The 23,040-nt window shown below is 51.5% G+C and overlaps 2 protein-coding genes across 4 annotated transcripts in view; one reads left to right on the top strand and one right to left on the bottom strand.

Annotated features, from left to right (window-relative positions):
* Window positions 1-2,262, top strand: part of Adap1 (ArfGAP with dual PH domains 1) — a 50,113-nt gene extending 47,851 nt beyond the window's left edge. For both annotated transcript variants that reach the window (XM_040751249.1, XM_040751248.1), the window contains exons 9-11: window positions 463-534; window positions 721-949; window positions 1,115-2,262. In XM_040751249.1, coding sequence (XP_040607183.1) covers window positions 463-534; window positions 721-949; window positions 1,115-1,143 — 330 coding nt within the window. In that variant the 3' untranslated portion in view covers window positions 1,144-2,262. The remainder of the gene's footprint in view (window positions 1-462; window positions 535-720; window positions 950-1,114) is intronic.
* Window positions 2,263-4,082: 1,820 nt separating this feature from the next.
* Get4 (guided entry of tail-anchored proteins factor 4) lies at window positions 4,083-22,574 on the bottom strand. Of its 2 annotated transcripts, none has more exons than XM_013120514.2 (9): window positions 22,347-22,574; window positions 11,790-11,868; window positions 11,405-11,483; window positions 10,640-10,789; window positions 8,535-8,673; window positions 7,181-7,321; window positions 7,023-7,098; window positions 6,819-6,891; window positions 4,083-5,163 (listed from the first exon to the last, which is right to left on the bottom strand). In XM_013120514.2, the coding sequence occupies exons 1-9, from the start codon at window positions 22,493-22,495 to the stop codon at window positions 5,075-5,077; spliced, it is 975 nt and encodes a 324-aa protein (XP_012975968.1). In that variant the 5' UTR covers window positions 22,496-22,574; the 3' UTR covers window positions 4,083-5,074. The 2 variants fall into 2 exon arrangements, with proteins under 2 accessions (XP_012975968.1, XP_005080051.1); XM_005079994.4 differs by having other exon boundaries at window positions 11,405-11,486; window positions 22,347-22,573.
* Between the last annotated feature and the right edge of the window lie 466 nt (window positions 22,575-23,040).

Genomic DNA, 23,040 nt, shown 5'->3' with positions numbered 1-23,040 from the left:
GGGTTGAGGGTCACCGTGTGTGTGTGTGTGTGTGGTCATTGGACTCACTGAGCACAGATGGAGTGCCAGTCTTTTCCCTGGTGCATCCCAAGTATCCTGGGACTGGCCACTCTGTCCTGTTGCCTTGAGCCTTAGGATGGTCCTTGAGTCCCCATGTCTGTGCTCTGGTGCTGGGATGAGGACCAAGGATCCAGACTAGTGACTTGGTTGCAGGTACTAGGGCTTGGGTCAGCCTGAGGCCCCTCTTCAGTAGGGACTGTCACACCTGTTTCTGCAACATGGTAGAGTACATTCAAGATCTGGACCCTAACTGGGACTCAGGCATGACCAGCACCTCTCACGAACTGGCTGGCAGGGGTGATGCCCTGTGAGGCCCTGGCCTCTGGGTGCTGAGTGGCACTCAGCTTGGGCAGAGGCACACCTTGGGCCTGCTGACTGCTCCCTGTTCTCCCTGACCCACAGCAGACAGAAGGCTTCAGGAAGCGCTGGTTTACCATGGATGACCGAAGGCTCATGTACTTCAAAGACCCCCTGGTAAGGAAGATCTGGCTCTAGTCTCCTGACTGACCTGTTTCAGGGGTGACTGGTGAGAGGATGGGCTGGGTCCTAGATTCTACGGCCTCACCTGGCTAGGCTTGGAGAGGAAGCAGGGAGGACAGCCTGGGGGGGGAAGTGTGGAGGGGGCTCCCCCCTCATGCCCCTGCCGCTTCTCACCCACAGGATGCCTTTGCCCGAGGGGAGGTCTTCATTGGCAGCAAGGAAAGTGGTTACACGGTGCTGGAGGGGCTCCCGCCGTCCACCCAGGGCCACCACTGGCCCCATGGCATCACCATTGTCACCCCTGACCGCAAATTTCTGTTCACCTGTGAGACGGAGGCAGACCAGCGGGAGTGGATTGCAGCCTTCCAGAAGGTGGTGGACAGGCCCATGCTGCCTCAGGAGTACGCAGGTGAGAGGCATGGGTGCGGGGCAGGAGGGTGTCGGAAGGGGCCTGGGTGAAGGTCCCTAGTGAGGTGTGGCTCTGGGTCTGCACCCTGAGCCCCAGGCAGGCTGTGGAGGGAGGCTGAGGCCTGTGGAGGGAAGTTGAGTGATGTTGGACCATTCCTGTTTCTAGTGGAAGCCCACTTCAAACATAAACCCTAAGAAGAGAGCCCGGAGGCCCCAGGATTCTGCATTCACGTGGCTGAACAGGTGGCATTGGACAATAGGGGAGCCCAGCCTCCTGGCCCACACCCTGCTCCTCGGTGCAGCCCAGGCAAGCCCGTTGGACAGGCATTTCTTCAGAACCTCATTGAAGTTCAAGGCAGACTTGGCTCTGGGCCTCACCTGACCCTGGCCCTGTCATGCTGGCCCTAGCCACGCCCAGCTGACCCACCCACCTTCCTGCTGCTGGAAGCCCAGTCTCCCCACTTGAGCAGGACCCTACTAACTCTCCTGGCCTGAGGGGATCTTGGCCTCAGGGCAGGACTCGGTGCTGGGCTGCTATGGACAGCCATGGACAGCTGTGGCAGTGGGCTGGCCTGGCTGCTGGGGACTCACTCTGGGACATGCCGCATGCCTCCCCTTCCCCTCCCCCACCTCAACAAGTATTTATTGAGCACCTGCTGTGTGTCAGTCAGGGATCAAAGGTCAGAGGTCAGCTCTCCTTCCCTAGGGCTGACCCAGCTAGGGCACTGGGGGTTGTTTGCCCCCAAGAGAACTGTGTGCACAGGCCCTGGGCCCATCCACTTGGAGTGTCCAGTGCCCTTGGGACAGCTGGCTGGGGCAGCCGGGAGGGAGCCTGCAGGGTGCTGTGCATGGAACCTAGCAGCAGTTTCTTTGGGAGCCAGGGAGGTCCCCCATCTGCTTTTGGGCGTCAGTGCCCAGTTCGGTGCTGTCCCCGCTTTGTAACCCATGCCCTGTGGCCCTGACCTCGGTCTTTGAGCCCTTGATGAATGAGAGCCCAAACCAAGAGGTGGCCACGGCAGGAGTGGCTGCCCCCAGCCCTGATTGCTGCTGGCAGGCCAGTAGTTAAAGCCCCTGTATTTATTTCCCCTGCTGCCCTCTGGCCACCCCATCAGCCAGGTTCCCTTCTATGGGACCCCCAAAGGGCAGGTCCTGGCCGCTGGACAGCTGGGGAGCATTAGTGGGGGAGGGACACATCTGTGAATGACCTGGTCCTCGCCAAAGCTGTGCCCCAGGGAGCTGGGGGAGGGGTCCTTAGTTGGACTTCTGCTGCCCTGTGTTATGTCCCCTGGAATAAAGTTTGGCTCTGGCGTGGTCCCTTCTGTGTGTTGGTGACTAAAGTGGGGATGAGAGGGTTGGCAACCCCTTCCTTGCCCTGGCAGCCTCCCTTTGGGCAGGAAGGGACATGAGAAGAACCATGTCACTTCCAAGGCAGGCGTGAGACAGAGCAACCTGTGTCCTGTCAGTCCCCAGTCACTATGTAGTGTGTGTCACAGTTCCAGGAAGGCCCAGCCCCGGGACTGTTCAACAGCAGCAGGGTCCCTGGGCTCCCCTACCACAGCGTATACACAGAGATCCCTCCCAAGGCACTGTTGCCCATATTTGTTAACCTTTGTGGGTTGTGACAGACCCTACGTTGCACACTCCAGGCAACTGCCTAGTCACCTGGCTTGCAGGGATGCTCAGTCCAGCAGACATCTTTGGCCAAGACTGCTCAGCCTTGGTCAAGTCTAGAGTTTAGCCGAGGTGTATACCCATGCTTCAGCTGGGTTCCCTCAGCCCTCCTTTGTTCTCCCACTTAGAACTGTGTTTGCATGTGGCACTGTACAAGGAATCTGGGCCCCTGAACGCATCAGGCAGGCATTCTGCCATTGCCCTTCTCCCACTGCTAAGGCCTCCCAAGCTGGTTAGGGTCCCCATAGTAGCTGGGCTAGTGATGACATCCCAGGGTCCCCTCCCTTTCCCCCACCAGGACCAACAGGTTCATTAGTGTCATGTTACTGATGGGCCTGTCCAGAGACTTCTGCATGTACATACCAGTGTATACTATGAACACTGGCCACCTTGACATTTGTCCAAGTAACCACAGAATGAAAAAAATCAGTGGGGAAGATTTTTCACTAGATGGGAAACTGGCAACTCAAGAAAAGCAGCTGTATCCTTGGACATCTTTCAGCAAGGGTGATGGAGCACAGCTCAGCGAGGACCCAGCTTGCACAGGGGCTAAGAGGATGATGGTGTCTCACCTGCTAACAGTGATAGGCATGCAAATAGCACAGTAAACTGTCATGAAATCCTGAGGAATGGAATGCATGTAGAAGGGGCATTGTGTGTTACAGAGACCCTGGGGTGTGAGGAACAGTGTGTATGTAAGGGATACCGGGGTGTGTGAGCAGTGTGTGTGTAAGGGGCACCGTGAGTGGGTGAGGAGCAGTGTGTATGTAAGGGACACAGGTGTGTGTGTGAACAGTATGCATGTGTAAGGAGTACTACATGTGTATGGGACACTGTGCGGAGGGTCCTATGCATTTCTCATGTTTCTACACAAATATCAGCTTTCCTCTGTACTCAGCTAGGGTTAATCCTAGCCAACCTTACACATAGACAAAATCTGAATTTTGTTCTGTTCCAAAATACATCAATGACATGGACTTCAATTCATGATCCTGAAAGTGTCACAGCTGAACGAGGGCAGATATGTCCTGTGTCCAGCAGGCTATGGCTTCCTTCCTATGGCTATGCCCAACTATATCCCACCTTTTGGGGGCCTCCCTATGTCTATGTCACCCCTGCGCTGAGCCCTCCATGTACCAGTTACCTTTCTTGCTCCTGAAGCTGAGATATACACCATGGGGAGGTTATTTTAATAAAATGATTCATTTCTGAATCCCGACCAGTGAATTTGGATACTGCCGACACTAACACTGGCCACTCTGGTGGACACAGAAGTCTGGATAGGGAAAACGGCACAGACAACACATGGTGTGCTTCCTCCTGAGCTTGCCAGGTCCAGCCTGGACACATAGCCACTCCCACCCTGCCCGAGGCCTCGGCTCCCATACGTGGGGGCCGAATGCCAAGCCCAAAGCCATCCCCATGCCCGGCCCAGAGCTCACCCAGAAAGGACTACTGCAAAGCCCAGTAGAAAGGATTTATTTATAGTCAACAGGTGACACAAGCCTTCCTTTAAATTCCATTTTTTTTACAGTAAATAACGCATATTTCCCTCCTTCCCATGCAAGATAGAGGTGTATTAATCTACAACTCTATTTTAATTGTGAAAAAATAAAGTGTCTCCCTTTATAATCAGACGGGTAGTGTGGATATTATCTGTGGTAATGGATGGGTTTGCTCATTCCTGGACTGGTTATTTGGTTAAGTCCTAAAACATCAGGTTGAAAAATCCCTCACCCAGTAAAAATAAATACTGCAACATGAAGGACATGAAAATCTACGGCACCCTTTAAAAACATCTCCAGAGCAGCAGTGCGGGGCTCATGGGGACCAGCAGAGCTGCAGCTTGAATGGATGAGCCCACAGACTACAGCGGGGGCCACAGCCCTATAGACGACAGGACATCGCCCTGGCCAGCTGCTTGTGACCTCCAAGGAGTCTGGTCACCACAGCACATGTGCTGTCCCTGGGAAGCTCACCATGATTGCAAAACGACTCTGTGTCCAAACAAAATTCAAACAAACAAGAAACCTGATCTCATCTGCAGGACTCAGGATCCTGCCTGGCTCACAGCAGTGGCCACCATTCCTCTGGCATGCCATGGCTGCACTGGACACAGGAGAAGGGATACCAGTCGCTGACGCCAGGCTGCCTGTCACCCTGCAGCCCTCCCCAAGGAACCAGAGACAAGGACGGCAGCGGGGTGCTGCAGCAAGGCCTGCGCTTTATTGTGGGTGATCTGAAGGAACACGGTTGGCCAGCAGGAGCTGAGCCTTGCTCTTGGTCCTGGCCACAAAGCCCTCAGCCACCATACATAAATAGGGACAGACTCTGCACAGGCGGCCCCTCCAGCCGCAGAGCAGAAGCCCACTGGTAAGGGGCCTCGTGCCCATCCTGGCACTGAATCCGTCCCAGCGGTGCCGGCCATGGGCATCTCCACGCTGGCCAGGCAGCTTCAGTCCAGCTCGATGGGGCTGCTGTCATCCTGGCTCTCTTCCCCCTCCTCCTGCTCTGAGGAGCCCATGAGGCTGCTTAGCAGGTTCCCTAGAGGGAGACACCAGCCAGTGATGGTTAATGCACAAAGGTAGTACCGCTCTGGAAGCCCAACCTCCCCAGGGAGCCCACTGCCCAGGTTCCCACATTCAAGCGGGTTGCCATTTGTTGTCAATGCCCAGGGACAGTGCTGCTGCGGAAGCTCCCACCTCCCCAGATGAGCTTGATGTCCAAGTCGCCAAGCTTTGTAGGAAAAACAGACCAGAAGCCCAGCTGGTAACAGCTCTTGGAGCCCACAATAGGAATGTCCCTGATGACTACTGATGGTGCAAGACAGACCCCAAACCTAAACCAGTAGTAGAATCTTGTAATGGAAGGAGCAGCCCAAGTCCCATGGCTACCAGAGAAATCTGCACAGCATGAGACACTTACAACCACCTCTTGTGTGCACATCTCAAACACATGGGACTTCCACTGGCCATATACCTGCCAACCCTTTCGAGTCCTCTATCCCTGACAGTGGGTGCTCTGCCAGGATGTTTGGGTGTGAGTATGTAGATGCTCTTATGCTTGTACCTCTCGGTGGCCCCTTGGGTACCCTGGTGGCATTTCTGGGGGAAAAGGGAGCTGCTGGCTCTAGAAATCTGTGGGATGGACGAGCACACATCCTAACAATCCTGGACTGCTATGTCAAACTGAGAGACATGAATATGCTTCTGGGAATACCAATTCCTCAGAGATGCTCAGGCCACTGAGGGCTCAGACAGGAGAAAACAGCAGTGCTTTGCTGGAGACAGATGGACCCTGCTCACACACTCCATAGGCAACATGCTCAAGAGATAAACATCCTAAGAAAAGCTAGGTGTGTAGGTGCACACCATGGTCTCAGCACATAGGAAGCTGAGGCAGGAGGATCAAAGTGAGTTTGAAACTAACACAAGTTACAGGTAGTGACCTTGTCTCAAAAAACACACACTACCAACAGCTAGGCATGATGATAGACACACCTTTAATCTCAGCACCCAGGAGGCTGAGGTCTCTCAGAGTTCAAGGCCAGCCTGATCTACATAGCAAATTCCAGGCCAGCCAAAACTATATGATGAGACCCTGTTTCAAAAAATAAACTATCAACAACAAACCAGAGAAACACTGTCACAGTCTACACCAAGTCACTAGGACACAGCCATGCCCAGAGGCCCATGTGGTTCATGGTCACACCCAGCAGTACTTCCTTCCACAACACAGGGTGTTTGTCTTCAAACCACATGCATAGAGGCTCTATACTCCAGAAGACAATGGCATGGTACAGCTCATGCCATACACTGTGCCTGCAGTCATCCCTGTCAACAGTGGAGATGGAACTCTGAACACTGAACTTTTGGAAGGGCTGGGGAGGGGATGCAGTCAGTGGTAAAGAACTTGTCTAGTGTGTTCAAGGACCTCCCTAAGTCTCTAGCACCAAAAAAAGGAAAGAAAAGTAGACATTTCAAATGTACAGAGGACTACACTCCACTGGCCCTGCCTTGGTACTGAGCTGCTCATATCTGGAGTTCAGACCCATCAAGTGGTGCCTAGTGGACAACCTGAGCTGTAGAGTCACAGACTTTAACAGTAGGTTAGAAACCTGTGTCCATGCAGACAGACTGGAAACATGGCAGAAAGGACTTAGGGGAGACACCTGTCTGGGACCAGACCACATGGCTCACCTAGCAAGCCTCCATAGGAGGATGTCTGCTTTGGCGGCACACCGAAGAAGAGCTGTCCAATCCTGTCGAGGTACTGCAAGAGGCAGGGCAGTGTCAGCAGGTGAACCGTGCCCAGCCTCAGGGCCCAGCTGGGGCTGCCCGCTCCGCACCCTCCCTTAGGCTGCTGCCCAGATGGGGAGCCTCAGCCCAGTGCAAGAACCTCACCTCGTTGTACATGGGGTCCCTCCGCAGGGACGGCTGATACTGCTCGCACAGCACTGTGAACACAGCCAGCTTGCCACTGCAGTAAGAACCAAGGATGACTCCCAGTGAGACCTGTAGCCACAGACACACACCCAGCACCCAGCACCCAGCTCACTCACCCGTCCACAGCCAGCAGCAGAAACCAGATGAAATTGAGCAGAGGTTGAACAAAGGGTGGCCCATCCTCAATGGATGGGTGCTTCTGTGTGTATGTTGTAAAGACCACCAGTGCACTGTTCTTATTTTTCAAACAGAGAAACCTGCATGTGAGAATAGCCAATAAGTGAAATCCCACAGGTAGACTCAGGTTTCCACAGATGCCCACAAGGGGCCAATATAACACACAAGACCTTGCCTGACAGTAGCACCTGCTCTATTTGGACACCTGGTGTCTCCAAAGGCCTAATGGAGTGCAGGGCACCTGGGAGGCCAGGGACAGTCTTGGGGGCTCATGGGGCATGGATCCTTCCACACACTGGTAAAGGGATTAAGCCTCAGAAGAACAGTTCTGAAAGTCAACAGAGCTAGGAGATGGGGGCGAGGTGGGCACTCATCAACCATGGCCTCTGCTTTCTCCACACCGGCTTGTATCTGTCATAGGAGCACATGGTGCAGGCAGCTGAATAAGAAACTGACCCTGATGCTATGCTGGGCTCTAGGCAGCCTTAGTCTCTGCCCAGGATGTTACCCCAACAGTCCCAAATCTGTCAAGAAAAATACGGTCCCCAATACTCCAGTGGTGAGACAACAGCTGCAGTACACACCCAGAGTTAGGCTGGCCAGCTGGGGATGTTACACAATTCCTTTGCAAAAATCACAACAACTGGCTGTGATGCTGTATGCCTGCAATTCCAGCACTCAGAAGGCTGAAGCATGTCAGCCTGGGCTTGACAGTGTGAACTGTCTTAAGAGTAAATAGGGTGTTCTGAGTCCCCACAGCAGACTTTCCTGCCCCCATCCACACAGCAAGGCATTTTCGTGGATGACCACAGGAGAACACTGTTCTCCAGGAAGAGGAGGCTGAGGCCTGAAGAAGCAAATGAGATGGCCCAGTAGGTAAGGCGCTTGTTCAGTCTGGGACCAATATGGTGGAGGGAGAGGACTCCAGCAAGTTGCCCTCCCACTCATGCACACCACAGCCTGTGTTCCTGCAAGTCCCCTCTCTGCATACACTAAGTAAATAAATACAAATATCATTTAAAATACCTAGTTAAAGCCAGGTGTGGTACCTTTTTGGTTTGGGCAGGTGGGGACAAACTGTCCCACCAGCTCTGGCCGTGCCTCAATCCTCCAGCGAGGATGGGCAAACACAAGCTGCAGACTCCTAAGCAGGACGGGCAGCAGAATGCAACTGCGGACACTGTGCTATCTGAAGACAACATTGGGCCTCCAGCACTGTGCAGTCTGCTCAGGGCTGTCTCTGCTACACTGTGAGCTGCACAAAGGCCCCACAGAGTCCTCATGAGCACTTACTGTAGCACAGCCTGGGCTACGAACATGTCCACCTCACTTCTGAAGCCTCGGGCAGTGGAGTACTCAACCAGCATGTTGGCACAGCCCTCGCCATCAGTGGAGTGCAGGAAGTGATACCGAGACTCACAGTAGTTTTGCTCTGTGAAGGGAAATAATCTGCAGATGGGCATATGTGAGCACAGGGTGCACAGAGCCACCCCCTCCTCCTTCCCTACTCCAACCCATTTGCCCTGGGCACACCTGCTGCCTTTGCTAGGACAGTAACCCTGAAGGAGCGAACTGTCTTCACAGTTGCTCACACTACCTGTTACCCAACCCCAAACACCTCAATGGGCACAGTCACCCAGTCTCCCTGCTCTAAGTGTGTGAAACTGCTAACTCTGCCCAACCCTTGTGTGCAAGTGAGCTGGGTCCACAGCAAGTTACTTCTGACCTTCTAACTACCCAGAGGGTCCTGGCTGAGGGAGGCACCTTTTCACACAGTGAAGGTCATTAATGCCTGCTATGCTTAAATGCAGAAACCTGCCTAGCATTTTAACCCAAAGCCCTAGTAGCAGAGCATGCTGGGAATCCTGAGTAGGATCAAGGAGGAACCTGGGATTCCTTCTACTTCTGGAACCTTGACAACAGGAAGAAGGAACACCAACAACTCAGGTCTCCCAGCCCCTGAGCCACCCACAAAGACCTTTTCTGCCCAAGGTTTTTGGGAGAGGGAGAGTGCAGTAATTAAGGAAGACCCTCATTCCCAGCCTGCTCAGGAAACTCCTATGGAGCAGGATACTCTGGGAAGTGAATGGTAGCCCAGCCTGGGCTACTTAGTCTTGGAGCAAGTATTTGGGAGCTACCCCCTTTCCCACGTAGTCATGGTGTCTGGAACGGCTGTGGCCTGGGCTCAGTATCTCACCCATCCCCAAGGGATAGAGCCACTACAACCTCTCTCAGACATTGCTACTGAGTAAATTCTGAGACTCCCTGCAGGCAGCACCATCGTGCATATTGGATGTTTCCAGACCATGTACCAGGTCTGGCCCACAAGTGACAGGCAGCTTGCTCTCAGCTGGAGGATGGATGGAACAGCCCTCAAGAAGAATGCAAAGCTCTGAGGCACACATGGCACCTGTACCCCTGAGCTCTGGGGGTTGGGGGTTCCTTGGAGTTTCCTGAAGTTTCTGATCATTCAATCTCCAGAGTCCTGACTGTTCTCACTGTAGCGCTGGAGTGAAGGCAGAGTGCACAGTGCCCAGGAGGGAGGAAAGAGGAAGTTCCATAAGCCTACAGGATGTATGGAAGTCTGTCCCAGCACATTTGCTATGGAGGGTGAACCTCTAGGCGAAGACCTGCTGGACTCACAGAACTTGTCAGGTACATCCTGTGATTGCATGGCTACAGCCAGAGGGCATACAGCAGCAAGTATTGCTCACAGAACTAGTCTACACTCAACTATGGAAGATATACCTCTGGCTCAGATTTTTGGAATTTTTAAGACACAAAGGAAGGTGTACCCCACAGGTCATACACATTTCTTCTCACCCAAGCTCCATTAGGCCCAGCTCACCCATTAGGAGAGCTGTAGCAAGAATGGCACCCTCACAGAGTATGGCTCCACACCAGCTTCCAACCAGGAATGCCACTGGGTATGAGCTAGCTGTTCAGGTCCCAGCAGACATTCACCAAACATGTGTCTTATCCCAATCCAACTCAAGAGCTAAGACCAAGCACATCTGCAATCCACCCCATGGCCAAGTAATCTAACATATGCTCACCTCCAAACTGGAATAACCATTAAGAGAACTATGGAGCGGGGAACCACCAAAGGGATGGAGTGTAGAGGCTCACTGAGGAAGAGTGGGAAGCTGTGGGAAGAGGCTCATGTGACCAGGTGGGAGAATCAGGACAGAGACTGGAAAGGAGATAGCACCTCTACCCAGGGCTCCTTATGAGCTGTGGAGGCTCCAGCCAGGGCCAGTCTACTACCAAAGCAGAAATACTGGACTCAGCTGGTTAAAAGACAGGCTGATGTGCTTTCCCCATGGTCTCTCCCCACTTAATCAGCAAGCTGGTACACAGAGGATTCAGCTGCTGGCTAGACAGGATCCCATGCTTACCTTTCCACAGTGTGAGGGCCAGCAGCTGGTGGAGCCGAGGATGGCCCAGCTTCCCAGATCCTCCACTGGACCACTTCAGGGCTCTGGACACAAAAGCTACTCGCTCAGGAGAGTTTGGATCCATCAAACTGAACACTTTAGCCAGATTCTCTGCAAATGATACAATCAGACCCTTATTAAAGGCATACATGAGGCGTCACATGTCAACAAAAATCCAGCACCCTGTAAAGAGTCTGGAGAAGTACTATATGTTTAAGAACAGCCTGGGCTACAACAGTCGAACCCTGTCTCAGTCCCTCCCATTATATAACTTTAAAAGACAGCCCAGAAGGCATTAGAGCGTTGTTGGGTGTCCCGCATACACTGTAGAGGTCTGGGGTCTCCCATGGCTGGCTTGCCTACTGCCCTTCTTGACTATGTTGATGTGGGTGGGCCATGCTGGGAGGCAGTTCTGTGGGAGCAGAGAACAGCAGGAAGGCTCTGGTGGAGAGCAGAAGAGGTCACAGGGCAGTTTACAGGAAGAGCTCTAGCAGCCACATGTTGGCTCAGTGGGATTAGCTGCCAACACATCTATAGTGTGTGTCCATGGGTTCAGCTGGGCATGGCCAATGTGACCAACCTATGATAAAAATCAGTCCTGGAGTGCAGAGACCACCCCCCACCCCCCAGTGGGACGAGAGGCAGTAAGGGGACTCTGGAGATCAGTCACAGAAGCCCACGCTGACAGGCTTCTGCACACTGCACCATGCAGTGTGGAGTCCTCACCCAACAGCTCATCAGCTACGTCCACCTCTGCCTTCTCCAGGGATTCGAGGACCAGCATAGACAGGTCAGCTGCACTGTTCTGCTGCAGAACAACCAATGTACAAAACCACAGTTAGCCAGAACCCTCCCCACTTCAGAAGAGTCGAGATAAAGCAGGTGGCAGCAGGCTCTGCAGACGGCAGCCTGCAAACACATAGTTAAGTCAATGAACAGGTCACTAGCAACTGGCAAACGTACAGAACCAAATCTGGAGTTCCAGCCACAAAGATCCAGCAGGAACAGCCTTGGAGACTAAGACCCTATGCCACTGGTGGCCAGAGCCCAGGACAGTTTGATACAGGCCCACCCCCATCCCCTAGCCTTTCCTGATGGTGGCAGTGCTTACCTGGCCATGACTGAAGAAGAGCAATGCTCCTGAGTACATGAGCTCCCGGGCCTCTGCATGCTTGCTTTGGGACATGTATCTGCAGATAGGGAAGAAGGGAAACTCAACCATGAGTGAGTGGGAAATCCAGCTATGAGTCATGCAGATGCCTACAAGTGGTGCTGGCTTTCTGTGTGCCAGCAAGCCATGCCTGGGGTAGCTACAATTGCCAAGGTAAAACTTATCAAAGTACTGCACTACTACCCCAGCCAGCTACTCTAACAGTAGCTGTATGGAAGGTTCTGGGGACATAGGTCCTAGTAGCAACATACCCACCTGAACATGCAGGGTACCCTCTACCTCAGGCCCAACAAGTAACCCAGGAAAAAGCCAGAGCAGACTAAGATGCAACGTCCATGATGGGGCAAGGTAGATGGGCACCGTCCACCTCAAAACAGAAGGACTGGTCTGCATGCAGGGAGCAATTGAGGATAGATTCTCTGGAGATGATGACAATAGTGACTGCAGCAACTCTGCCTAGGCCCAAGTTGCCTGCTGGACCCTTCCCCCATAGAGATCTGCTGATTAGCTTGTGACTAGGACCTTATCTAGCAATTACCTCTTGTTCCCCTCCTTCCAATAAGGCCTGAATGCAGTTCCTGTTATCCGCCCATCCTTATTGCCGGAGGGGTCTGGGAACATGAACTTTTGACCTTGGTCGTTTTCCACCATGCCTGCTAACTGGTATATAATGTTCCCCTCTTGTTGCAATAAACCACATTCTCCTTGCAAGAATGACCCACTGTCTCCTGTCTTTATTTTAATCCTCAGGCCCTCGCCCGAATCCGTGAGGAGTGTATTTGCCCAACTTCAGTCCTCACCCTCCACACAACCTGTGTACTATACCGTCTGCAGAAGAACAGGCCAGTAGATACCCTCACTCTTACACTCAGCAGGTGTGATGAGTGCCACCCCATTGCCTAAGAACACAGCCATGGCCCCATGGACAAAGCTGGAGTTGAAGATGACTATACAAAAGCATTAATAGTGCAGGCAACACTCAAATAAGCCTGGGGTTATGATGTGACACCACCAGAATAGATGATTCTTAGGGGTGTACCTGTGCCCCCTAGATACTCTCAGTGGGGCACAGGTTCCCAAACACCTTATGGCTGCAGCAATAGTAAAACCAGCATATGAAAGCCAACATCACAAGATGGAAGTCACCTGTCACTGACCACCCTTGGGCCTTGTCAGCACCACCTGAGAGCAGTGGCCCCACAAAGCCACCATGCACTCTGGGGTCCCATCACCAGTCAGGCAGATAACTTGACTATTGTGTAGCTATTTCTTCCAAATTGTAATAATCCCTCCTGGAGGGAGCTCCTTAGCCTGGAGAAGTAAACATACAAGGCTTAGTCAGCCCCTGAAACTTAGAGAACAGACCCACCCACAAGCTGAAAGCTGAGCAGGGAACTCCAGGGATACAGCTGCCTTTGAGTCATTCATTGTTCTGTAAGTCCTATGAGCTTGAAGGCTCAGTAAACCAGATGTGGGTTCAATTATTTTGGCAGTGGCCTATCTGGAGTGAACAGATATTTGTTCATGTCTCTGCAGGAAGAGTCACACAACACAATTGGTGTCCAAACAGGAACCAATGTGCTGAGGAAGAGTGGTTGCATGGTTTAACATGAGTGGTGATCTATGTGAGGATGCAATAGCTATAAGACAATCCCATTATGTTTTCCTTTCCCCATGTGGGATGGAATGGAGTACCTCCTTGTCGGAGTGGTGGGTGCATGGTCCAGGCTATAGGTGATAAGACATACAACCAAGGCCAAGCTATCTGAAAGTGGAGCATTCCTAGGCAGAATCACTAGGTGGCCATCTTCTTGTAGTTGGTATCATAGAGATGTTACCCAAACCACTGATGGACTAGAGAATTTACCACAATCCTTGAATGTAGACATAAGGGACAAAGCTGCAGTATCAGGTGCATAGCCTTTGTTGTGGGAAAAGACACAGGATGCCTTCCCACTATAGTATCCCTTAGTAATTGGCAGGAAAAGGAGAGAAAAATGAGGATGAGAGTGAGACCCAAAAACTTGGAAGTCCATGGGTAGAAACTAAGATTGGGTAGAAATTACAGAAGAGACCTCACAAGTCCAACTTTATAAGGGAAAAGTTCATGATTCAACAAGCAGATGGGCCAAGAAACTACAACAATGGAGCACTTAGCATCTAAACTGCTTCATGGGGGTCTGCCACAGCCACCACTCCGGAGGCTGCAGAACACAGTGACCAATGGGATCAATCTGAGTGCAGTGTAAGTAAAGACACCAGGTAAAAATAATTATCCACTACCCCTTGAGACAAAGATCACACAACCTTAGGTGACTGGAGGGAAATCAGCCCTGTTGTACTGGCTCAAAAAGCTAGGAGGGATAATTGGTTATTGCTGACTGAGGTCCCCATGAGTATCAGGGACTGGGAGAAAGCAGAGGAAAGACAGGCATTCCTGAGGACGCTGCACATGAGAGAAGTACTGTCTGGTGCTCACTGTGGAAAAGTGTTTTCACGGAAGAGTCCGGAGAGTTTGACTGAGCAGGGACCATGAACTGGGATGAGTTTTGCTAGCTTCATAGTGAGACGCGATCTTTATGAGGTAGGAGAAGTTCTGACAGATCTGAAAGACTAACATGTAAACCAGGTTCAGAAAATGGCAAAGCCATCAAAGAGGGATGAAAGACAAGTGAAGATGACAAAAGGTGTGCCCAGGCCACTCAAAGGCAATGGGGCAAGGTCTGTGCTGAATCGGAATTACTGGGAAAACATAAGAAAAACAAAAATATTAGCAGAGTCAAGTGTTGTTCTAGTGAGCTTCTCAGAGACTTTCTTCTCAGAGAGCAACACTCCGCAGACATCAATGTTACAACACTGCAGGTAACAGGGTAGGTAGTTATTTCCCAAGCGCAAAGCATACTGGGATAGGTTGCTCAGACTGGGGCCCCTTTCAGCAGTGGTGGTCTGGAAGGGTTAGGTTCCCTGTCAGAAGTGAGGAACCTGGTCCAGAGGTGAGCCAGGCCCTCTTGCCTCTCTTAGACTTAAGCCAAGGAAAGAAGTGTAAGCCCACCCAACAGAACATCAGAAACAGAAATGCACAGCCATCCTGGGGTAGCAGCAGCCCAGGGTGATGTCAGATGGTTCATGGAAAATGCCTGTGGCTTCTGGAGGGCCATATGGGGTGCTGTCCCTGAACCATGGTATTGGGCTATTGTCTCCAACATTTCTCTTGTGACAGAACAATTGTAAGAAGTCATGAGATCTTTCCTGCTGGTCCAGGTTTGCTACTAACCTTTTTTAAAGGATCCTCTTAGCTGCTCAAGACCATGGATGCTTACTGGAACTGGTAACCAATCATACTCTTTCAGAGAATCTGCCCATTTTCTCTAAAAAGGTTTACTACAGTATGCTAACCCTTTAAGTGTCTTGCAGATATGTAAAAGCATCTAGAACAGGAAATAGAGAAATTAAGGAGTTTAAACAAAGACAGCCTGCCTGAATGGGAAAGGCACTCTCAGAAGCAGTAAGGTTGTCAAGTGAAAATTGCATTGCCAGGTGTGAACTATCTCTGTTAAGTTGTTGGCTAGCGAGGCTCCATAAACCATAAAGGCTACATGCTCGAAACAGATGCTAAACCCCTATTGTTAAAGATACCACACACTTTGGCTGCAGGACATGGAGGAATAAGACTAGAACTCAACGGAAAGCTCTGTCCCCACTCACAGGCTTTTGTAGTGCCAGAGGCTGGTGGGGGATAACTGTTTCAGACTGTCCTGAAAGGTTATGGCCCCTGCAGGCTACAATACCAACATGCCAGGGAAGATGTACCCATGGGTACAATAGTGACACAGCTGTTAAGGGTGCAACCAAACACTTTCTGGTTGGATTTAAAGCCTTTCAGAACTCTTACTCAATATTGTAAGCCTGGGCAAATGTTCATAGCCACCAAGGTCATAGGCCCCTCTGCAAGGACTACTGCTATTGTTTTGTTAAATGGATAGATTGTTCCTGTCAAATTAAACATTTGCACTTCCCTCATAGATTACTGCTGCTGATCCCTCAACTGTGCTGGACCCATAACTAGCCAGGGAAGGAAGTCTCTTTTTTGCAGTGGGAGATGTAGTGTAGAGCCTCATAACAGATCAAGCTTCTCAGCAAACACTCCTGAAGAGGGGGGGATGGGAGAGACTCTAAAAGCAGTAAGTGGTATGCCCTGTAGCTATTTCCTGAGTTGAAACATTCCTTGGGGGAGGGCGTGCACACTAAAACTCAGGAAGTGAATGAACAAGCCTAAAGAAGTAAATGAGCATCACAAGTCTCAAGAAGTTCCTGCAACTTGAAAGATTAGGGCTGTCCTCACAAAGTAACAGAAACAGTAACAATTGCTAGATAAAGATGATACCTCCACCAGCTAAGCTGCCTGCAGATCATGCCAGAAATTCAGGGATACAGTCATCGCCCATCCTGGGGTGGGCTTTCCAATGATGCAGCTGTCTTTATGTCATCCATGCTCCTCTTGGTATCTCCTCACCTATGCTCCTGTAAGTAACCCCAATAAACTCACTGTTCGCTAAGCTAGACTTGATAAAATTGCTAGTTTTGGTCTGCTGGTGCTCTACTGGGCGAAGAGATGTTTGTTCACGTCTCCCGAGGAAAGGTACTGGTACTGCAGAAAGGCACTCTAGCAAAGCAACTGCTGTACTCATAGGCAAGCAACCTCATAATCAGAGACCACAAGTACTGTTCTTATTGAAAGTCATGGTCTAGGGTGGCTTGTGCAGGGCACCATACTCCCAAGTCCTTCTAGCTGAGGCTTAGCAAGAGAAACGCTCATAGAAAGTATTCCTTTAATGACACACCAAATTCCCGAGATCTGAACCTCCCACTGACCATGTCCTACCTTACTGAAATCACCTGTGTTGTCAGGTCAAGGAAAGCTTGCAAAGATAAAAGTCCCAGTCAACAATGAAAATAAATTTCTCATCACAAAATTCCTGGAGCAGGGGGGTGGAGGCGAGTGTTCCTTTCTGGGTGACTACACAGGCTGGGTGCCCCAAGGCCATGGGACAGATGAGGGCACCCAGCTCCACGCACAAGGCCCACCGTGACACTCAAACCACCCTCATCACGCGGAGGTAGCTTTGCGCAGTAGGAGACAAACTCTGCTGGCCCCAAAGAGACTCACAGTAGCAAGGTCTCACCTAACCCACAAAGGAAGGTCTGTGCCAGGACTCCAGCTGACTGCTTTTACTGGCTGGGCACACTAGTCATATCTGTCATCCTAGCACTTGGTGGTGGTGGTGGTGAGGAGGTTGGGGGTCTGAGGACAGAGCTCAGTAGAGTGTTTGCTTGGCATACATGGAGGCCCAGGTCCAACTCCAGCACTTCAGAAACTGGGTATGGCTGTATCATGGCACTTAGGAGGTAGAGGCAGGAAGGGCAGAAGTTCAAGATCATCTTTGATTACACACAAAGTTTGAGTCAAGCCTGAACTACAGGATTCATGTAGTGTTGCTTAAGAGAGAGGAAATTGGAACGGGACAGAATCTGGTCCATGGGCTAGGGAAATGGTTCAATGGGCTAACTGCATGCTAAGCATCTCCAGCACCTACATAAAACCTGTATATGGGGGCTGGAGAAATGACTTGGAGGTTAAGAGACTGGTCGCTCTTCCATACCTGGGTTCAATCACCAGCATTAAATGTCAGCTCACAGTCACCTGTAACTCCAGTTCCAGGGGACCTGATGCCCTCTTCTAGCCTCTGTGGGCACCAGGCACACATGTGGTGCACAGACATTCACACAGAGATAACACCACACCAGTATGTATGTATGTACGTACGTATGCTGTGTGTTTGTAACCCACACCAGTGCTGGGGTTGCTGGTGTGTCCGCCCAACTGCAATAGTAAGTACTATAGGTTCAGTGACTATGTCCCAAAAAAAAGTTGAAAGCAACTGACAAAGGAACCCAAAGTCAACCTTTGGCCTCCAAATATGTAAGCACACAAATGCACATGCATAAAACACAATGGGGGGGGGTGCTGGTCTAACATGCTCATCCAGCACATGTGTCCTAGGACAAGGGACACTCTACCAGGACTCGGTGGCCTCAGACCCAAGGCTATGGTGTGCATAACAGGCACTGCAGGGTTTCTTTTTAAACATTTCTTTATATGACTTGACAAATACGGTTATCGGCTGTAAGAGGCAATTCAAATAGGTGCCAGAAGAGCTTGTGGTGGAGCCTTTCAGGTTCCATCGTGCAAGGAAGCTCCTCAACACACAGGATGTTACTGGGAGGTGAAACAGGATGACCCAGGGGAGGTGAAACTTTCTAACCTACAGGAAGCTCCTTAAACTCAGGGAGAATGCATCACCATAGCTTCAGGAAGACTGAAGTCCACCAGCTTTACCAGGCCCAAGCATTACAAGCTGCAGGAATGCTGAAACACCTGGACAAGCCCAGCTGCTTGAAAGCTGCCTTCAAGAGGCTCAGACCAACTGACCTGGAAAGGGAATTCTCCAACCTGTTGAGCTGGCTACAGGCTGTGCAATGTGCTCCAGGTTCCCAGCTTTTGCTGACTGTCAGCTCTGCTGGTGTAGGCCTCTGTGGATGCAGCTGTCTTTGAACCATTTCTGCTTCTGTAAGTAACCCCTCACCTATATTCATGTAAGTAACCCCAATACAGCTCATTGGTTCACCAAGTTGGACCTTAGTGGTATCTGCATCTGCCTGTCATTCCCTATCTGTGATGCTCATGCCTCCCAGGGACAGTGTGAACTACCACTCTGTAGGGCAGGAAGTGAAAAGCAGTGGGGACTGGGTAGGTTCAAAGTACGAAGGCTCCTCACCCACACAAAGCAACCAACACTAGGGTCCTGGCTGCATGGTGGTGCTGTCACACCAGGAAAGCCAAATAGTTTCTAACTTTCTGAGATACCAACAACTAGGCCTGCAATCATTCCTTCTCCTGGCAGAGACATCTGGAGAGACAAAGTAGCCAGCCTGCCACAACAGGACCATGTCTAGGTCAGGGGCTCTGATGTCACAAAGACCCAATCTCTGTGGACTACTTGGCTCCTCCTCTCCCACACAGGCTGTCTATCAGTGGTGAGGATGAAATGGGGTTGTGACACACTCACAGGACAGAGTACACTATAAATATGGATCAGACTCAGAACACTTAGTTGAGTGAACTAGAAAGCCAGACATATGGAGAGCCCCTTGACCACTGCTGAATAACAGACAAGCTGCCTGGGAATGCTAGCATAAGCAAAGGAATCAGGGTCATGACCATGGGCATTTCCAGAATTACCATCTCTGAGTTTCCAAAGGAAAAAAAGTATGCAAAAACCAAGGCTGGCGAGATGATTTATCTTAGCAGGTGACTGTAGTTGCCACCAAAACTGATTAGCTGAGGTCAATCCCCAGGAGCCGTAAGGGGACAATTTACTCCTGCTAGTTGTCCAGACTTTAACATGTGTATGCAACCACACACAGATTTAAAACCCAGTGCCTCCAAACATTATGATGTCTCTAGCAGTCCTATCCCATGCAATGACCCCAAGCCTATGTGGAGTCTATAGGAACCCCTTGGTCAGCAGGGCAGCAGTGGTGAGGCAGGTGCAACCAGGGGCTCAGTTTCCCGCATTCTCAAGTGGTTCAGGGAAGCTGAGATCCAGTTAAGTTCTATAATGAATACTGGGCCTCAGCAGAATGTTGTGTCCCTGGAACATACTATAATCCAGTCCTCTTGGTGGCTGCTTCCTTATGCTGATAACACGTGGCCTCAAACAATGAAGAAGCAGAATTTGCCCATCACCATCTGTATGTAGTTCACCTGTCCTCAGTCACGGCAGGGATGGTTCAAAATAAGAACATGTTTATCTGGGAAATCCACTTTTGTTGATTAAACAAAAAGTATTGCCAGGCATTGGTGGCGCAGCCTTTAATCCCAGCACTTGGGAGGAAGAGGCAGGCGGATCTCTGTGAGTTTGAGGCCAGCCTGGTCTACAGAGCTAGTTCAAGGACAGCCTCCAAAACAATACAGAGAAACCCTGTCTCGAAAAACCAAAAAAAAAAAAAAAAAATTACTAGGCAGTGGTGGCACACACTTTTGGAGTCTTGCCTACATGTATGTCTGCATGAGGGTGTCAGATCCACTGTAACTGGAATTACAGACAGTTGGAAGCTGCCATATGGGTGCTGAGAATCAATCCTGGGCCCTCTAGAAGAGCAGTCAGCACTCTAAGTCACTGAGCCATCTCTCCAGCCCTGTGGCACATGCTTCTAACCCCAGCACCTGGGAAGCAGAGATGGGTGGATCTGAGTTCTGAGTTCGAAGTATACTGGTCTTCAGAGGGAGTTCCTGGATAACCAGAGTTAATACACAGAAAGCCTGTTTTGAAAAACCAAAACCCAAACCCAAACCAACCAACAAAAAAAGATACCAGGGTGTTCCCCCAATGTGGTAGAAGTATATAGGCAGTGATTGGTCTGCTACATAGAGGCTTGCAGTCCAAAGATGTGTCTGTTCCTTTGTTCAGTTAAGAACTGCTTGGGCCAGCTGGCTGATCCTGTCCAGTGAGACAGCTCAACTCAGGAAAAACTAACCATTCAGCTGGCCTAATGACATAGGCCTGTCTTCCCAGATACTCAGGATGCTGAATGTGGAGGATCAAGAATTCTAGGCCTGTCTGGGCCACAGAGTGAGTTGAAGGTACACTGCCTCAAAAGTCTAAAAGGACTGTAGTGTATCTCAGAGGTAGAGTCCTTGCCTAACATGTGTGTGTGATGTCCTGTTCCATACCCAGTAGCACTAAAATAAAATAAAAACTAAAACCAGCTACTATATCAATCATTAAGTAGACACTTCTACATATAAAACTTAACAGATTGGTTTTTTTTTTTTTTTGGTTGTTGTTTTGAAAGTCTCACTGTATAATATAGCCTTGACTGTTCTCAAACTCACTCTGTAGACCAGGCTGGCTTAAAACACAGAGATCTGCCTAGCTCTGCCTCTTAAGTGCTGTGATTAAAGGCGTGTGCACCACGCCTGGCTATAGACTTTTGACTAAAGGGTAAAGCTGGTGACTTCCCAATACAATTAAAGAGTTTTCAAAAAAGAAAAGGCACTTAGGACACTGTGATGAAACCAGATGTAGCCAGACTGGTTTGTATTCACAGCGTCTGATTTAGTACGCCTGTTTGGTACAAGGCTGCCCTTTAGGTAACCTGCAATTAGAGTGAGGACTAATGTCTTCCTTAAGCTGATAGTCAGTGACTAAAACCCCTGCTCCTAATCCAGGCCACCCAGTAGGTATAGCAAATGGGAAGTCTTTGAAACCAAGGATGCCAGGGCTCACCCCACACCTGACAAGGCCCTGGATGGAGCAGTGTTATGGAGGGAAATACTGCAGGGCTGGTCCCTGATGGCTTGGTAACTCCCACATGTGGCCTCCATCACATGTCCTTCCCTACTACGTCCTTCTGGCTATCTGCCAGACTCACTCTGGACACGTGGGGGAGGAAGTGGGAATTGTCCTCAAATGTAAACAATTACGAACGCTAATATGAGTCTTCAGGCCTGCACAGGGTTTCAAGGCAGGGAGGCCACTGTGTAGTGTCGCCCACTGTCATGGCAGCTTCACTCAGCCCATAGAACGAACGCACCACGCCAGGATCAAGCTGGAGGGGGTGTGGGAGGAGCTCCACAGTGCACAGCGACCACAGGTGAAGTGACGGGTAACTGAAAATGTGCAACTGGTATTGTACCTCCATGCAGGCCCACTTTCTACTCATTTTACTATAGACCTAAAAACAAAGCAGCTTAAAACAAAGAGAAGAGGGGCGCGGAGGCTAAACCCACACCATGGACATGGAGCAGGATGCTGCTATCTTGCAGCCAGGAATGAAGGTCTAAGTGGGCATAATTGGCAGGCAGAGGCACACAGACAGGAACCTGGGATCAGTCCTGCAGAGGGCCACGAGGGCCCACCGTGTCTGCATCTAACCCCACTTAAGTCGGTTGTGCCTCTCCAGTCACTGGCTACAGAAAGGAGGACCAGGAGAAACTACTCTGAAACGGGACCTGACTCCCAGCGGGAGGCTCCAGAGGAGGGGAGGCCAGGAAAGGAAGAGGGTGGGCTACGAAGAAGGCATGGCGGGAAGGGAGGCCTATAAGGAGTGAGGAGGCCTCAGAGAGTAGAGGAGGCCCAGGGAAGGGGAGGCCAGAGAAGTTGGCTGGGGAAGGACGCCGGGGAAAGGGAAGGAAGGACGGGGAAAGGACAGCGAAACGAGGAAAGCAGAGACCCAGAAAGGTGAGGCTGAGAGAGGAGGAGGGGTAAGGCAGGCAGGGTAGAGGAGGCCCTGCCGAGTACTCCAAGCCCGCCGCCCCCGCTCCGACCCGCGACAGGCAGCCGCGCGAGCCAGTGAGGATGCGGGGCACCGCATCACAGCCAATGAGCAGCAGCGGAGGCGGGGCCCCGGCGCCAAGCCACCGCCCGCGCCCACCTGAAGAAGAGGGTCCGGTACATCTGGTGCGCCTCGTAGTAGTCGCCCTTCTCGACGCTGGCACGCAGCTTGCCCTCCACGCGCTGGACGCCACCGCGGTTGCGGGCGCCGTTGCGGGCGCCCTCCTGCTCTGCCATCGCCGCCGCCATGGGCCGGCGCTCCGCGCAGAGCTGACGCTGTCGCAGGCGCGGTCAGGGGCGCCTCCCGGCTTCCGTCCCTGCGGCCACCGCACGCCCTCTACGGTGGCTGCGAGGAGCCTCGCGAGGGCGGGCACGTTGCAGATGGCACGTGACCAAAGGCGGAGCCACGGAGTGTGGCGGGCTCCGCCAGAGCCGCACGAGGCCACGCCCCCGGCAGGTCTGCAAAGGATCCTGCGAGCATGGGCGGGGAATAAGCGGACGGGGTGGGGTCCGCGAGCTACCGCGCGTCCCGGAAAGAACGTGCTAGTAGTCACGCGAGAGTGGGTGGGACCAAGGTCTTGGGCCGGGATACACGCTGGTTATCTGTGGTGATGGTGTTACCGGCTGCGTAGACTGCCCAAGTGGGTCAGAGGCCGCTGCCGTGAGGCTACTTTTCGCCCGCCCCTGAAATTGCCCTGAGCACGTGAACACATTTTAGATCGTTTGACCTGCCTTACACGAGTACTCTCCTCCAGGCGGCAGCCATCCTGAGACATCGGACTGGGCAGTTTGTT

Source organism: Mesocricetus auratus, unplaced genomic scaffold (assembly GCF_017639785.1).
Source record: "Mesocricetus auratus isolate SY011 unplaced genomic scaffold, BCM_Maur_2.0 Super-Scaffold_100008, whole genome shotgun sequence".
Lineage (NCBI taxonomy): Eukaryota > Metazoa > Chordata > Mammalia > Rodentia > Cricetidae > Mesocricetus > Mesocricetus auratus.
The sequence above is the reverse complement of the archived record's forward strand: the minus strand, read 5'-3'. Positions and strand labels throughout refer to the sequence as shown.